The sequence below is a fragment of the Curcuma longa genome, chromosome 11, assembly GCF_044706935.1.
Source record: "Curcuma longa cultivar G26 ecotype Majalengka, Jawa Barat chromosome 11, ITB_CL_G26_1.1, whole genome shotgun sequence".
Classification (NCBI taxonomy): Eukaryota; Viridiplantae; Streptophyta; class Magnoliopsida; order Zingiberales; family Zingiberaceae; genus Curcuma; species Curcuma longa.
This window is the reverse complement of record NC_133871.1, coordinates 33,106,695-33,124,052: the sequence shown is the minus strand read 5'-3', so window position 1 is coordinate 33,124,052 and position 17,358 is coordinate 33,106,695. Positions and strand designations below refer to the sequence as shown.

At 38.4% G+C, this 17,358-nt stretch overlaps 2 protein-coding genes across 2 annotated transcripts; one reads left to right on the top strand and one right to left on the bottom strand.

Moving 5' to 3' along the window:
- The first annotated feature begins 5,527 nt into the window (after positions 1–5,527).
- Positions 5,528–6,811, top strand: LOC141841612 (RING-H2 finger protein ATL46-like). The gene has a single exon (XM_074729792.1). It carries the CDS (start codon positions 5,612–5,614, stop codon positions 6,596–6,598), a length of 987 nt encoding a protein of 328 aa, XP_074585893.1. The 5' UTR covers positions 5,528–5,611; the 3' UTR covers positions 6,599–6,811.
- Positions 6,812–7,113: 302 nt separating this feature from the next.
- LOC141838153 (potassium transporter 8-like) lies at positions 7,114–13,542 on the bottom strand. The gene is made up of 9 exons (XM_074725554.1): positions 13,453–13,542; positions 12,712–13,216; positions 12,534–12,587; positions 11,087–11,347; positions 10,965–11,017; positions 9,247–9,370; positions 8,905–9,159; positions 7,906–8,312; positions 7,114–7,814 (listed from the first exon to the last, which is right to left on the bottom strand). The coding sequence occupies exons 1-9, from the start codon at positions 13,489–13,491 to the stop codon at positions 7,188–7,190; spliced, it is 2,325 nt and encodes a 774-aa protein (XP_074581655.1). The 5' UTR covers positions 13,492–13,542; the 3' UTR covers positions 7,114–7,187.
- Positions 13,543–17,358: the final 3,816 nt, after the last annotated feature.

Sequence of the window (17,358 nt, the reverse complement as noted above, 5' to 3'; positions counted from 1 at the left end):
TCAATTCTAAATCCTTATCTTTTTACACTAATCATGTATGAACTTACGGGACACATTTAAGATACAGTACCATGGTGTATGTTGTTTGCAGATGATATTATTTTGATAAATGAGACATGTGAAAGACTAAATGTTAAACTAGAATCTTTGGCGGTAAATACTAGAAGTGAAAGGTTTTAGACTTAGTAAAGTAAAGACATAATATATGAAATTTAAGTTTAACAATATTAGATATAACGAGATAATTGTTAAGATAGGAGATAATGAGTTGTCTTAAATTGAGAGCTTTACGTATTTAGGATCATTTTTGCAAGACGATAGGGGGATTGAGAGAGATGTCTTACATAGAATACAAACATGATGATTGAAATATAGGAGAGCATCGAGTGTTTTATGTGATCGTAAAGTACTTCTAAAATTTAAATGAAAATTCTATCAAATGGCGGTTAGACCTGCTATATTATATAGCGTTGAATGTTGAGCTATGACTCGAGTAGATGAGCAAAATGTGAGAATTGCAAAGATGAGGATGTTAAGATGGATGTGTGATCATACGAGGATGAATAGAATAAGAAATGAGAGCATTAGAGAGAAAGTCAGAGTTGCATCTATTGAGGAAAAACTCTGAAGGTGCATTTGGTTCAGGGTTATTGTTGATAACCTTAGTTATCTGTCTAAATTTATCAACGATAACCTTGTTTGGTTTATGTTATGATCGATTCCCAAATAATGCAGCATCACTGCCATAGCAGCAAAATATGAGCAAGTTATAAACTTGGAATATGATTACCTTGACAGTCTAAGATTTTCTACAATTCTGGAGGTTAATAAAATTTTTTTCCATAATTATCTTTCGATTTTAAAACTGAGTTAATTGAAATATACAGTGAAACTGAGTTAATTAATTTAATAAATTTTAATTTAAATATAAAAGATCATTTAAAAATTATTTTATTAAAATATATCTAAATTTATTTTAAATTTTAAAAAATTATAAATAAATTATATTTATTTTTTATACATTATCAATTTGTTATCATCATTAATATTATTAATTTAATTTAATTTATTATAAAAATAAATTGAATCAAGAGTAATATAGCAAATGTTAAACTGGTTATGCTTTATTCCCTTCAAATAAATAAGTTGAATCGAACATTAGATTATATTTTATATCTCATAACCTTGGTTATGTGATTATCAGGTAATCATATAACCAAGATTATGTATGATAACTTGAACTAAACGCACCCTAAGAAATAAATTTAAGATGGTATGAATCTATACTTAGACGACTAATAAATGCTCTAGTTAGGTAATGTGAAACTATGACAAATACGTTCAAATGAAAGATAAAAAAAAGACTTGATTAGTAATACAATAAGATAAAATTTATTTAAACATAATGATGATATATATAATAGGGGATCGAGTCCAATGAGGTAGAATGATTTATATAGTCAACTCCACCTAGTAGGATAAAGCTTGATTATTATTGTTATTGTATTTGAATATGGTCTTTATAGGCACTCAAGGGATCGTTGACCTGAATCAGATCGGACCAACTTAGCTCAAATCTGGATTTAAATGAGGAGATCAAGCTTTGGAGCAATCTGGATCGTTCATCTAAAATAAAAGTGATCTGAGCCATCCATCAAGGATATGATCCATCCGAGTTAAGAGAGAGTAGATCAACATCATAGATCAAGATCTGACGCCTCTGTCTAGATTTGAATCGATTCCAATCATTATCCAGATCTGAAGCAATTCTAGCCGTCAGTCAAGAACGCTATAGTGCCGAGGAAGTCACGAATTTGGGAAGCAATATAAAACAGAGAGTGCGCGATTGGGATCAAGCTCTCTCCATAAACGCCATCCATTGACGCCGATCAACGTGAGGTGAAGAGATTTTTCTTCCTCCGGCAATCGTGAGTTCATCTCCGTCCATCAACCACCCACTAGCTACCCGACTTCTTCTTCGATCATTATCGGAGCTTCACCGCCATCCTCCTTCACCACCGGACGAGTCAAGGGATTTTCCTTCTCAATCGACCGACCACTGTTAACGATCGAGGTTCAAGGGATTTTCTTTCCTCGATCATCTACGGCTTTCATCCAGCATCGCCACCTCTGATCGTTGCACCAAATCCCGATCATCTTCTTCACCATAGTCGATCACTTCCTTCAATACATGACTATTAGGGTTAAGGGGATTTTTCTTTCTTTATTAATTCCATCTCCGACGCAAGCCCCAAATTCTCCAACAACACTGCCAACAACACTGATCTGCTGATTCTGATCATCCTTACCATAGTCGGTCGATTTGATACAAGCTTAGGGCTTACCCTAGTTTGGTTGTAAGTTCCTTATATTCATTTCAGCAAAATGTGGAATCCGCTATTTAGCGGCCTCACACGATCGGCCTCACGATCATGAGGAGGTAACAATTGGCCACGAAAGTTCCTTAGATTCATAGTTGCTTGTAATTTTCCTTATGTGATCAATTTGATGCAAGCATGCCCTGTTTAAAATTCCCAAACACATTTGATTTGAATTTGATTGATTAATGGTTAATTGATTTACATCTAACTTTGATCTCGATGTTACTATGTTGTTTGTTTCATTCTGTTCATTAGATTAGGTTAGGTTAATTGCTTGCTTTTCCAATTTCATGAGTTGAATTGTATTCATAGCTTAGTTTTTTTGTTTTCTATTTGATGCATATGTTAGTTCAAATTAGTTTCGTTAATTGATACGAGCTTCTTTAGTTCAATGCAATCATAATTTAGGGTAGATTAGGGTGTCTTTCGTTGTTTACCTTTAGAATTTACAACTCAAATCCAAAACTCCAAATCATTTATGAATAAATTTGATCATAAGATTAGAATTCACTAGTTATATTTCTTGAGAGACAATCTGAGTTATCCTATATTGCATTAGTGTAAGAAGGAATTTCAGTATTTTATTTGTATCCATTTCACGATAAATACGGGTTTATCAATGTGTCACACCCGAAGCAAGTCAAACATCTCCTATTGCTATTACTGCATCACCTGCTAGTGTTGTTGCATTGTTAGTTGCTCTTGGGCAATCAAGTTAAGACAACCGCCAATCAAATCCAGACACCCATGTATCCTCTGAAACTCCTCCTGAGAGTGTGCATAGAAGTCTGGAGGAAGTGGAGGAGGCAACCCTAGCAGTGGAGTAATGAGATCTATTCTATAGGCACAGTGAAGGGCTCAGCAGTAGGCTTGGGCTCGACTATAACTCCAGCTCAGCAACAGGCTTAGCAATAGGCTCATCCTCCTTTGACTCGACTAGTGGTGCACTTCATCTATCGTGCTCCTTAAAAACTAAGGTATAGCCACTTACTCTTATTCCAGCCAAGGATAACTGTCTAATACCTATTTTATCGTAGTGAATGGATAAAGATTTGATATTTCCTACGGTTGTGTTTATACCATATGAATTGAGTATGATAGTGATGATGTGACAAAAGATCATGTGGACTGTTCCGGATGAACTATATCCAGAATAATAGATGATAATCTTGAAGACCCAAAAATCTATGTCAATGCTAAGATATGCTTAAGTGCATACATGAGAAAGAGATGATATGGCCTAATGACAGCTTGATCCCTAGTGGCTAGAGAAAGGATTCAACCCACAATGACTTTGTAGTAAGTATTGTCATGTGGACTTAGATTTACTAAGTTCATTATTCTGGGTTTAGGACTCTCAAAGAAGTCAGTATACATAAGGTCCAAAGTCAAATAATTGTAAGTCTCAGGTAATGTTTTTGGATAGATAAGGAAATAGTAGAATTGATCATTTGTGATATGAGTGTCAAAATAATGCCTAACTATGTCGCAGGATCCAAGAAAAAATCATGACATGCTACCCGAGTTTTATAGTGAAAGTCATCAATATGAGTAAGATTATGATAAAATTCGACATAGAGATCAAAGAGTTGACATAATGCATGTCACAACCCGAAAACTTCCATCCCTATATGGAAGTTAGCCTCCTTGCTCGGATAATATTTATTCCTGCATTAAAATTCATAAATAATACCCAACAAGTGTATACAAGTTGTATAAACATAAATATGCAATATTTTATTCAATGATGTAGACAATGTTTAACCCTAAAACCTGACTATCATATTATGACATAACTGACAACTGACCTCGTGCAGATAATGAAATGAACAATGTCGAAATAATAAAATGTATAAGTAACTAACTATGCAAATGAAATAAACTTAATGAATTCTGTAGAAATCATCTCCATAATTATCGCTAAGTATCTCTAAACAATCTCCAACTTTATTGACTAAACCTCAAAAATCACCTCAAGTCTACGAATCTGGAGGTTAAAGTAAAAAGGAAAGTGAGCACAAAGTACAAAGTGGAGATATGAAAGACGTACATGAAAAAAATATTATTCAAGAGACAACATCATTAATTTATCATTATCTTTTTCAGGTCATTCATCTTTTATTCCCTTTATTGTCTTATTTTATTCGATAACTCAATATGATTTATTGAGTGGGTGAATGACATACAATATACTCGTCCAGAAGGTGACATTTAAGTAAAGGTGAACGACCTACATTTTATATAATACAAACACACCATGTTTAAATGGAAAATATCAAAGTGAGTGATTTGCAACCCACTTGAAAAAGATGCGTCATATAAAAGAGTGAACGACCTGCAATCCATCCAAAAAGATGTATCATATATACAAGGAATGAACGGTTTGCAATCCATCCAATACGAAATGCATTATGTGAATGCATATATATAAACATATACATAGAATGAACAACCTGCAATCCATCCCGTGAGGGGCCTCACATAAGAATAGAGTGAATGACCTGCAATCCTCCCTATAAGAAAAAATCATCTTAATTTGGTCAAAATTTTTGCACACACAGAAAGACTCGAAAACTCTTTATAAACTGCGGAGCAAAAACTCTATATATAAAGAGTTATTTTATTATTACTCTGATATAATTAGTCTCATGTCTTTTATAACTAATAGAATTGAAGCTCCATGACATGATGATTATATTCACTTTGTTATTAATTTAGTTGAGAAGGTAAAAAGTAATTTAATTGAGAAGGTATATAACTTTTTACGAACATTGAATCATAATTTTTTTTTTTTATAATTTTATTATTTATTTCAGTTATAAGAATTACATGAACACAATTTATTTAGTCGTGGGAACCGACTCGTACTTTCGGGATTACTTTTAGAGAAGTTAAAAAAAAAAAATCTATGTGAACGTTAAGCTACGATCTTCATAATTATAGTTAAGAAAACCAAAGATCACACGCCGAAATCCAGACACGTCCCGGCCACAGCCCCACTGTCTTTCATTGCTTGCTGCCACTTTTGTATCGTATTCTGCAGCGTCGCCTTTTTGTTCTCTCTGAATCCATTCCTCTTTCATGCTTAAAGAACCCTAGAGAGAGACCTTCTTCATCTTTCATTTCGCCATGCATGTGACCGGCGACAAGATTCGTTGTGCATCCAAGAAAAAGTTCTCATTTCTTGCTTCAAATGCCTTGAATTTGATCCCAAATCACTGAGCAAGGTGATGAAGGTTGTTGCCCCGCTTCCTCCTCGTCGCCGTCGCACCTCGAGCAGGGACTCATCGATCCCTTCGTCGCCTTCCTCCTCCTTCTCGAGCTCCCGGATCAGCCCCGCGGTTCTTTTCACCATCGTCATCCTCGCGCTCATCGTCTTCCTCTCCGGCCTCCTTCACCTCCTCGTCCGTTTCCTACTCCGAAAGGGCCCTTCTTCCTCCTCCTCCGCCCCCGCCGGCCCGTCGCCCGTCCGCCCCCGCCGCCACCTCCCCGCCGACCCCGGCACGCTCCAGCGCCAGCTCCAGCAGCTGTTCCACCTCCACGACTCCGGTCTCGACCAGGCCCATATTGACGCCCTCCCTCTCTTTCTCTACGCCGAGATCCTCGGCTCCAAGGACCCCTTCGACTGCGCCGTCTGCCTCGCCGAGTTCTTGCCCGACGACAAGCTCCGCCTGCTGCCGGCCTGCGGCCACGCCTTCCACCTTGCCTGCATCGACGCCTGGCTACTCTCCAACTCCTCCTGCCCGCTCTGCCGAGGTCTCATTTTCGCGCAGGGCGTCGCGATCGAGAACCCCGTGTTCGGGCTCGACGATCCAAATGCCGACGAAGAGGAATTTCAACAAGTTCAAGAAGCCAAAGACAGAATGTACTCTCTCAGGCTTGGAAAGTTCAAGCAATCGAGCTGTGGAGATACTGATGACGCCGTGGAAAGAACGGATTTGGGGGAGACGAGCAGTAGTAATCTGGATGGCAGGAGGTGCTTCTCCATGGGTTCTTACCAGTATGTGGTTGCTGACGCCAATCTCCAAGTTTCTCTCACTGCTTCTTCCACCAGGGCAAGGAGGGCAACTGGAAACGCAATGAGCAGAGATGAGAGCTTGTCTGTGTCCAAGATTTGGCAGTGGTCTGATAAGAAGGGGAAGGTCCCAGTCTCTGCTGCTGATACTGCTGCTACTTTGAGTAAGGGTTTGCCATGGATCACCACAGAAACACATTGAAACTTACTAGTTAGAGTTGGAGAACTGACAGCAACAGTGAATATGTTTCTTTGGTCAAGAAGCATCTGCGACTTCTTCTGTTAGGCAGACATATTTGCTCCTGTGTCTGATTGTCTCTTCTTCAGGATGATGGAGAATCCAAGGGACTTGGTGGCAGATACGTTCCCATGCAAGCTCCTGGTAGATTTCGTCTTAAAGCATATGTCCTACAAAATCTAACAGCTACTTCCAAAGATCCCCATTTTATATCAAATCTAACATGTAGCTGCATGTCCATTTGTTATATCCTTCATTCTTTCGTTTCTACTAGCCAAAATTAGCCAGCATCAAAGATCTGAAGTAGCAGTAATCTATCAGCAAGAGGAACTCAATCCCTCACGAGTTAAGGCAATAGAAACTCAAAAGTACTCCAACAAGGGCACCCTATAAAATGGTATAACATGTGCTGTATTATAATCATCAAAACAGAGCGCCTCATATGTACAAGTATAGTTGAGGCAAAAGAGAACCTCCTATTGACTCTTCATCACCACATCGCCATTTACAATTCACATGACAAAATCTGTACACGTCTGTCTGTTGCCGGAGTTCAAATGTGATACAGCATTGCAACCTCGAGTGTGGAAGCATGGGGGATGGTAAATGCATAGGAACGACCCCTAGAGTTCCTTCTAAGGAACTCATAACCCAGATCGATCACCAGTCGCTTAACGAGGCTCGATCCACTCTTAGCCCTCATGTACTCATGCCCCAGAATGAATGCCATTCCTGCTTCTCTGGCCTCCATTAGTTCCTGCAACTCTTCCTTGTTCCCTTCTCTTTTTAGCAGGCTCTCGGGCAATGCAAATCTTACTTGCTTTTTGGGCACTCGAACCTGCACGAGTATCTCTCTTGATGGACCTGGTGCATCTTCTGATTCAACTTTCTCTTTTGGGATCCTTGAATCTATGCTGACTATGGTCATTTTCTCATCGCCGTTCTCAGTTTCTTCGCTCAAACTGACGGGTTCCAATCCTTCTGAGCGGATGAACTCAGCAATGCTACAAACCAGATCCCTTTCAAACTCTGAATCATCCTTTTGTATGTCATGGTACCCATACCGGACGATAACCCTATATAACCTGTATTCTTTCGAGCCAACACGACCGACAAGGAAGCGTTCCTCAGGTTCGACGTATGGCACCGGCACCGACTTGATACAGAGGAATATGACAACCTGAGGCAGAGAAAATTTAAGAGTTGCAAAATTGCCAAATGAAACAAACACTATCTGAATAGTAAAATCCATGAGGGAGTTTGAGTAATACCTGGTGGAATGCAGGCAAGTTGGTGATGAAATGGGAGAATATTGCAGGAATGCCTGATACAAGCTCAGTGTCGATCACACCAATGCCCCGCACGCGTACAAAGCCAAGGTCGGGACCTATGCTTAGGAGCCAATTGAGAGAAACTTTGTTTTCAAGATCAAACTGATATTTTTTGATTGTGCCGTAATGCCAAATGAACATGATAGCAATAAACACAAAAGAAAGTGCAGTAGGAACCCAAGCTCCTTCAAGGAACTTAATTAGAGTGGCTGAGAAGAAGAGTGCTTCAATGGAACCGAAGAAAACGACGAAGCATACAGCAAGAATAATGCTCTTGTTCCAACAGAGGACCATTACTAGAGACATCAAGCAAGTGGTGACCAGCATAACAGTGATGACTGCTAACCCTGCACAAATATGAAGCCAGAAACATGTGATCCTGTTATAAATTTCAAGAACCCGAAAAGAGCTACAAGAAAATGCTAAAAGTAAATAGCAGAAGAAACTAAATGGATCCTCAACACAAGAACAACAAGCTTTCCAACCAGGTGAGTCTGAATTTGACCTGTGCCAATTTCAATCAAAGATTATCCAATTCAAGTCCAAATTAACAGGAAGGACCAACTTAACTTTTCGAACAATTGGATGTCTTAGTCAATAGCTTTACAATGCATACTGTCGTTGGCGATAGTTCACACGGAAATCTTCACGTAATCATGAATATTGTAATCCTCCTATGATTTAATTTCATTATTCTCATATGTGATTCTTATAAGGATGCAACAACATGAGAGTACAAAAGATAAAACTAATTGCTACATCTAATCTAAACTTTCACAATGATAAAAGGTTTTAGCTCTTGCTTTGTTAGTCCAGTAACATTAAGCCACAGTTCAACAGAATCCAACCTTTATGCTAAGTCACTGAACCGAAGACGGGAGGTATGCCACGGAAAAGTTGAAGCATGGGGTATGAAAGTCGAGCTTATGCAGGTCATACCTGATGCATTGCCGAGGCGCTTTGTGTCACGAAAACCAACAGTAACAGCTAAGCAAAGTATCATCAAAATCCAGTTGATCTCGGGTATGTATATCTGACCACGAGTTCTTGAAGATGTATGCACTATCTTTACCCTTGGAAAACATCCCAAAGCAGTGCACTGCTTGATGATGGAAAAAGTTCCTGTAATGACTGCTTGGCTTCCCACCACAGCCACGAGAACAGCAATTCCCATGATTGGCCATCTTATATTCTCTAATAAATGAAAATTTTCATGGTGAAGAACCTGCATTACTAAGCTTATCAATCCAGAAAGAGTTTAGGCCTAAATGAGAAAAATACCTGGGACAGAAACATAGAAACCAATTCGATAGTCGGTTCGAATAATGTGATGCTGAGAAAGGTATGCAGCTTGCCCCATGTAAGCAAGCAGCAAGGATGGGTAGACCACAAAAGTAAATGCAATCTGCACGTTTCCAAAAAAAACATATGTGAAATATTTTTATTTTTTCACTCATCAATTTAAATTGAACTGGAACTCTATGATCTGGTGTCATACTGAGTGCTAGCTGCACAATGCTCGATAGAAGTAGGCTCTATAGTATGACATCTTAAAGGATTTCTCATCACAAACTAGGAGAAAATGAGAAGACAATAAACAGATTGCATTGTTTTAGCTGAAAATTTGAGAAAATTTACCCTTCCATATAAAAGGAAATTTTTTTATCACATAACTAGGAAAAAACTTTTGAGAAAATTTACCATGGAGATTTATTTGGCATTTATAAGGAAATAAACCTTCTCCAGTTACATATGATCAAGTTTATTTTAAAATAATTGGTCCCAGTATCAGCCAGAATGATATCATTTCATTGTGAATACATGTTTCCACCCGGCAAAAGTTAGACTGTGTCACATAGTTTTGGTCTAATTGAATCAATTTAAAGTCACATTTGAGCAACAGACTTCATTAAGGCCTAATTAAATCAATTATGGGTGGAGCAAAGATTGTCTGAGAGGTAGGCTCAAGATTTAGCCAAAATCAAATGAAGCAAATTATATAGTATAGGCATATTATGTGCCAATTAACAGATGCTCATTGGACTTCTACTGCTCTTTTCATCAATTTTTTGACAATTGTTGCTAATCCGCTCTAGTGATCTACAACTCAGTCATTCGCCGCAAACTTCATGAAAAGTATGTTTCCGATTCCCACCTCAAACCATTTCTCACAAATTCCCACATATCAAGCTACATCATCCACCTTATATTAGCTTTGCCCTTCTCGTTCATCCATCGTGCCATTTGTTTCATTTGATATGGGCTGAATGGAAAGCTTGTGTAATAGATATGGACAATTCATGTTCGGTACCAGTGATATGTAAAAGTGGAAATTTTCTTCATATCAACTTGGCTTCGATTTCAGTCCCTAGGTGGAATGCTATGTTCTACAGCCAACTAAACATGGAATGAGATTTAGAAATATGCAAATGATACATGAGAAGGCAGCTGAGGTTTACAAACTAAGAGACACCAAAAGTGCTAGGGACCAAATGGTACACTGCATAGAACAAGGTTCAAATAGAACAAGGTTCAAAAGAGCTACAATGGGAATACAACCTTTATAATTTCCACATTACTTTTTTAATGATATCAAAGCGGCCAGTCCCCGTTCATCCTTGTCGCTAGATGAGCACCTTAGTGCACCAAAATCCTAATCACAGAATTAACTCTGAAGTGAAGCTGAAAATTAAAGATATCTCCACTTTGACTAATCTAGAACACATGCCTAGATCTAGGCACAAAGCAAACAACTACAATATATTCAAAGAAATAAAGGGATAAAATGTTAAAACTTGATGGTAAGTTAACTGAAATAGTAAAACTGAAATTCAGCCACGGGAAAGCAAGTTTCGAGATTGAACCATCATCAACAAAAGATTGCCACTAAAAAATGGAATCTACTTAGCAGGGGATGGAGGATTTAGTTTATCATGATCATTTTGTAGAATTATCTTCAATGCTTAATAATTAGTAAAATGTTGTGAGTTTTAGCATACCTTTATTGACAACTGGGAGAAATGCCCCAGATCAGCATACATAGCTTCAGAACCTGTAAGAAAACTATGTATGAGATTGACATAATAGGAAAATGGAAACGTGATGAGCTAATTTGACAAACCTGTTATGCATAACAAAATTCCACCAAGTGACATCCACCCTCCTCTTTGAGTCTTCTTTAGAAAGTTATACATATAATATGGAGAAAGGGCTCGATATACATGTGGATTCCAGTAGAAAATGTTGTACACCCCAATTATACTTATACATAATAGCCAAATAAGAATAATTGGAGCAAAAAGGAATCCTAGTCGGTGAGTACCATGATGTTGCACCGCAAACAAGCAGATTAAAATGAGACATGCAATTGGTACCTCAACATCTGAAAATTGACAACTAATGATGGTGAAAATAGGGAAAACTGTCTCCGCAAGCAACAAGATAAAATTGTGAAATGTTTCCATGCATAGCAGAGTTCATAAATTTAGTAAAAGAAATCAATATTAAATTGCATCCAAGAACAGTTTGTAATAGCTAGTAGCAAAGTCAAGAACGAAACTTGAACATCTGTGTAGATGAGGATAAAAGACCAAGCTTAAATGATTTTTAAAAAAAACAAGATTTCCAATTCTGTTTTGGAGAATTATGAAAAATCGTGTTCCCCATGTTAGTAGCGACTAGAAGTAGAAATGACAACACTGCAAATAGCAATGATCCAAGATCCACTTGCCATTTGACATGAAGTGGAAATCTTCTATTGCTCCTAGCTAATAATTATGTTACCATGAGAGTTTACACAGTCAGAGTGCCAGAACTTGATACAACACTAGGACACATATATCTGCCCAATGTTTGTCTTATTCAGCACTACTCAGACAAGTAGAACTATCTGCCATCTGTTGAAGCATCAATGAGACATCACGCATAAAAATGATACGTGGAATAGTAGGTGAGCCAAGATCTCATCTGAAGTATCAAGAAAATCAGAGATGATAGACATTCAGCACTTGCAATTTTGACATATGACACTAAAGGTCAGATAACATCACGATATGAGCTTAACATATCAAACAAGTTAACATCATTAGTCTAATGACATACAAACTAAAAATTTAGCAACTTGTCGAGTAAGCTCCAAAAGCTTCATCCATGCTCAAACAAAACTGGTCAGTAACATTTAATAACTTTTACTGTAAGCCTCCCTCCTATCACGGTGCGAGTCAAGCTAAGACTGATTGTTTTTTAGGAAAAAAACACAGGACAAAACAAACTTGCTGTTCTAAATGAAGAGACCATTATGATACCAAAAAGAAACAGAAAAAATACAATAATATGTTCTTGGTTAAAATATAACAAGGATTTTTTAAACAAAATATGTCTGAAATCTGAGCTTTTAATCCTCAGAAAGGAAAACACAATGAAGCATGATCAGATTTGGTAAGATGAAACCATGGTTGCGGATACATCTTTTTCAAAACAGAATCAATGGCAGTGGACTTTGTATAACTACGTATGGTTACTATGCACAATCTATGCTTCAAACAGTAGGTACGAGAACAACTTCTTACATTTGTGATGTTCCTTAGACATAGAAAGCTCAAGCCCCGAGACTGCCGAGAAAACTGTCAACATCAAAAGACAATATCAGATCAAAGAAGGAAATAACTTTACGGCTAACTGTTGGTGGGCAAAGAAGGAAACGGGTTTTATGCCTCAGATTGCAGAAACAGGGAGCAAAGTTACAACCAGAGATCGCAGGGGTGAGGATTCCATCCCCAATAACCATGGAAGTCCCGATCAACGCAAGAATTAGCAGCGTAACCTGCAAGGCCTGATGCTTCTCTAGTAGTCTTCTTATAATTGAGGCAGAAGTGACACTGCCAGAGGCAGCAATGCTAGCGACGGTGTCATCATTTTTCTTGTAAGTAGACAGCTCCTGGTCAGCGAGCTGGTGGCATGGCAAGAGGCCAATGGTTCCCTGGCGGCAGAGGAGAGAGTAGAGCGCAAATGTGCCACCTTCGCCATTGTCATCCGCGCGAAGCACTATGAAGACATACTTGAGGAGGGGGATAAGGGTGAGTGTCCAGAAAACGAAGGAGAGCACGCCATAGATCTCGTCGTTGCTCTCCGTGTGCTCGATGTCATCGGCGAAGGTGCTCTTGTAAACGTAAAGAGGCGATGTGCTGAGGTCCCCGTAAACTACCCCCAAGCTCTGGTAGGTCAGCATCAGAACCGACTTCCAAGATTGTTTCTGCAATCCAAAAGCAAAACAGGGTTCCCCATACTTTGAGCTCGAATTGCACATCAAAATCCAAACTTTGCATGAAGAATAAAAAACAAAAACATTTTTCAAAGAAAGAAAAACATGAGAATGGTCAATAAACCAACCAAAGTTTAACAGCATCGACTCTCAGGAAAACAACCTTGAAAGGCCATGAAAGCAACACCGATTCTTAGGAAAAGATCAAGCGTTGGACATCGACTCACCTTGAAAGTTCTCGGACAGTGTCCGCTCTCGAGATCCATTGCCGCCGAGCAAGACCAACCTCACAGTCCCATCACGCTTCCTCCTCTTTTCCTTTCTTTTATTGTTACTATGGCGGTCGAAGTTTCAAAAGGGTTGCATATGGTAGCAGACAAACGGAATTAGAGTGCCGGAGGTGGCAAATGAGAGTGCCTAGATAATCCACGGGACGGAAGCTACGAAGACGGCACAAAAGTATCAAAGAAGGAACATAGAATATTGTCACCGCGCTAGCGTTGGCTCTACTTCTTTGTGCTCTGCTCGGCTGCTCCTGCCTCCTCTCTCCTCCCTCCTCTTCCGCGGCAAGGACTCCCCAACATTTTGTCCTATTCGATAAAAAAAGAAACCCTTCTTTCTTGAAGGAATTCCTGGGAACTTCTAAAATCTCAACAGCTCAAACACACGCAGAGCTGGTGGATGGCTAGGTGGTAACCGATGCTTTCACCAGCATCACAGGGCAGGCATTAAGCTTAAAAAGCAGCGGATGGGGGAAAGTTACAGGCCGTGGCGATTGTTTATGGAAAAGGAGGTGATAGCTTGGTGCTCCTTTTAGCGCAAGTGGGAATTGACTTATCAAGGGATCTTGACGTTCGAACTGGAGAAATCTTTGGATGGATGACACTTGCGTTCATTTTTATCTGAACAATCACTGCCCTTATTGCATTCAATTTCTCTCTTTTTTTTTTTTGAGTAATTCAGATTTTCAGTTCTTCGAAATTTCTATGTTTAGAGGATGGATTAACAAACTGATGGCCTTGATCGAGGTGGATATCTAGGCGATCGTATCTTTCCATGAGATCCAAACAAACTGCGCTAACGGCATCCACAGATTGCAAACGATCTAAAGTAAGATTGCACCATAAATCTTTGGATCGATTTGGAAAGCTTTTAAGATTAGATTGTACCATAAATGTGTATTTAATGATTGGTGTGTCAAAATCTAAACACGATAATCATTTAAAATAAAAGCAAATTCGTTGGACCAAGTAGTAAGAGCCTAATTAAGCTGGTAAATAATTATGAAATTGGAAGATGTAAATGCATTTTGCGTTGCCTACCTTATCCAATTGCCCGTAATGCAATTGTTTTTGTTTGCTAATAGAAAGAGCCATTTAAGACAGTGCCAACAAATTACTAACAGAGATACACCTCATCAAAAGCTTGTATACAAACTAAACAAAGAGCCAGACGTTAAACGAGCAGATCTAATTCCATGGAATCAAATAGTATATATCATCATTTTGCCATCCATGCATTTGACTCCATTAAAATGCACAAATATGCATACTGTTGGATTAACCATTAAACAATTCCCAGCATTTCCTTCGTGGTTATCACTTTGCCATTATTTTAAAGTTGGGATATTGACAAGTGCACTCAAACTATGAAAAACAAAGAAGACAACAGTGAGATAGTAACCAAACCTATACTCCTAGCTATTAGATTGGCTCGGATTAAACAAGTTGAAACTTTTCAACAAAACTATAATTTGGCCTGAGGAATACTTTGATGTTTAATATAAAATGCCAAATTCCTCAACTAAAATAATCATCTGTTGCTAGTGAGAATGATGTCGAAAAGGATGGCCTTAAATATATACTTGTCTTTCCCACCTGCCTCTGGAATAAAAAAAAGGCATGTACTTCTCTCATTATATTTTTCTTTTCCAACTGTACCGTCCATTTCTTTCTTTGATGTCGACTGCCAAAGGCCTAGTAAATATTTCTTGATTTTTTATCAGAATTTTTTATTTAATTCAACTTTCCTTTTTTTTTAATGAACCTGGACATGAAGCAAGTGCTGCTGCACTTTTCTTTCATTGCCAGTATCCAGTATTTTGCAGTAATTATGCATGCTTATCTTATATGTGCTTTGTGGACTTGGATCACTTAGTAGATTGTTTAATTTGGATCATGTATATGTTTCGACTAGATTTTAACCAAAAAAAATGTAGAGTGATCTTTGCTATAACAAATCCACTATCTAAATTAAATTGGACTAAAAAAATAAGCACTTGGTCAAAAGAGTCTGCTACTAGTGTTGTTCACATAATATTCTACTCTTGCTCACCTAAAGTATCTTGATAACTTTTGTGAAAGTTTTGGACATATATCTACAAGTTTTGGATTACTGTATATATATATAAATGTTCATCCTCTGAAAGTTTGTTAATCAAAGGTACCGGCAATTGTCTTTTGTAAACGTTGGTGAATTATTTGAGGCACACAAGGACCAAACAAGGACTTTGTGATGTACCCTGCGGCATGCATAAAGGTCCTTTGTGGTTATCTGCAGTACAGTTCTGCTTAATCTAATGTTTTGAATCATATATGCTCTTGATACCAGTCAACTGACCATAAATGTATAGTAGATTGTAAATTCTAGATTAGATTTGACCAGTTCTAAATAATTCTGTATTTGAATAAGAATCCCAACTGAAGGGAAAGCGAGTTTTTGTATATAGTTAAAACAAATTCACAAATTCAACTATGACTTAGCTTCTTCACACACTACTTTTATATGTTTGTGGTGTATTCTTTCTCGCTTGTTTTGAGAGTGTAGTTCGACATCTCATCTAATTCTGTTCTATGACTCAAAGTATTCTGCTTATGGCCAACCTTTTTAAGACTTAATTTGCTCCCACCAGAGGTGTGCCACAGGAAGAGCTTGTAATTCACTTGATTCACAAAACAAAAAAAACAATTACTGGAATTTACGATGCAAATTCTAAACAACCTGACCTTTTATGATCGCCTATCAGAAAGCAGCAATATGCCATTACGCTTCCTACCTAATTTTTGAAGGATTCTGCTGCTGTGGCATCAGATATTCATCCACACCTCCATCAGCTAAACAGTAAGTTCATGTCTGCAAAAGCCGAAGCCATCAATGGCTATCCCTTTCCTATCCCACTTATCCAAACTTGAAGGATCTCAACATCATAATCATCCTCGTCTTTTAGGTGAACTTGCCCATCTGGTGGCCCTTCCTTGTCCTGCCAAATGCTAACCTGACCTCACCATGATGCCTTTCCTCATGCCCTTGTGTGGCGGCTGTTGCACTTGCTAGCGTTTCCCCAAGAGGACGTGAGAGCTTACGTGCCCCAATTAGGACTCTGTAACATCATCTGGCCCACCCAATCTGAGATGCGATGGGTCCCAATATCGTGCTCATGTCCTCATCAGTGAGTGACGCACCAAATTGAACCCTGCCACAAGGAGACTGAGGCACAAAATATGGTGTTTTTTGGAGGACCCACAAGATGCAAAAATTAGGTTTGGCCTACTCAGTTTCCATTTAATTAATTGTAGGTAAAAAGGTAATAGTGTGCCACTAAATTAAGGTTAGGGTGTAAGTTAGATCACACCATGCATAATCACAATTCAGTAACTCATACATGATTAAGACCTATGCATGGATCAGTTCAGTACAGTGCTAGCTATAGCTAGATGGACGGCTACTTAAGAGGACCAAGTAGCAGCTGGCTTTCATTAAGTCACTTTAATTATATTGCACAAGATCTACAAAGGGGTCCCCGTTTGGATTTTAAATTTATGATACTGTATATCATCCTGATTGGCTGAGAATTTATGAGGTGAGAACAAAAATAGAACAGATGGGAGAAAACTCCTGAAGAAGTTGAAGCTTCCTGCAGGAAGTTCTCTCCGTGCATCATTATTGATTTGGTCCAAGATCAAACAAGTGGGAATCATTAATGAAAAGGTTGATGACGGATCGATGATGATTGTGAAAATTGAACATCCAGAATCACGTGTTACCTGCAGGACTAGAAGAGAATTAGAATGGGATCAAGACGGACTTAATTCGACGCAACCGCACAAGTTAGCTCTGACAACTAGAGTAAGAAG

Bases quoted from the DNA above. Each gene is read 5' to 3' on its own strand.
- LOC141838153 (XM_074725554.1), bottom strand. From the start codon at position 13,491: ATGGATCTCGAGAGCGGACACTGTCCGAGAACTTTCAAG. The intron at 11,348-12,533 runs GTAAGAAGTTGT...GTCAATTTTCAG, and splicing joins GTCTAAGGAACATCACAAAT to ATGTTGAGGTACCAATTGCA. The intron at 8,313-8,904 runs GTATGACCTGCA...ATATTTGTGCAG, and splicing joins GCGCCTCGGCAATGCATCAG to GGTTAGCAGTCATCACTGTT.
- LOC141841612 (XM_074729792.1), top strand. From the start codon at position 5,612: ATGAAGGTTGTTGCCCCGCTTCCTCCTCGTCGCCGTCGCACCTCGAGC.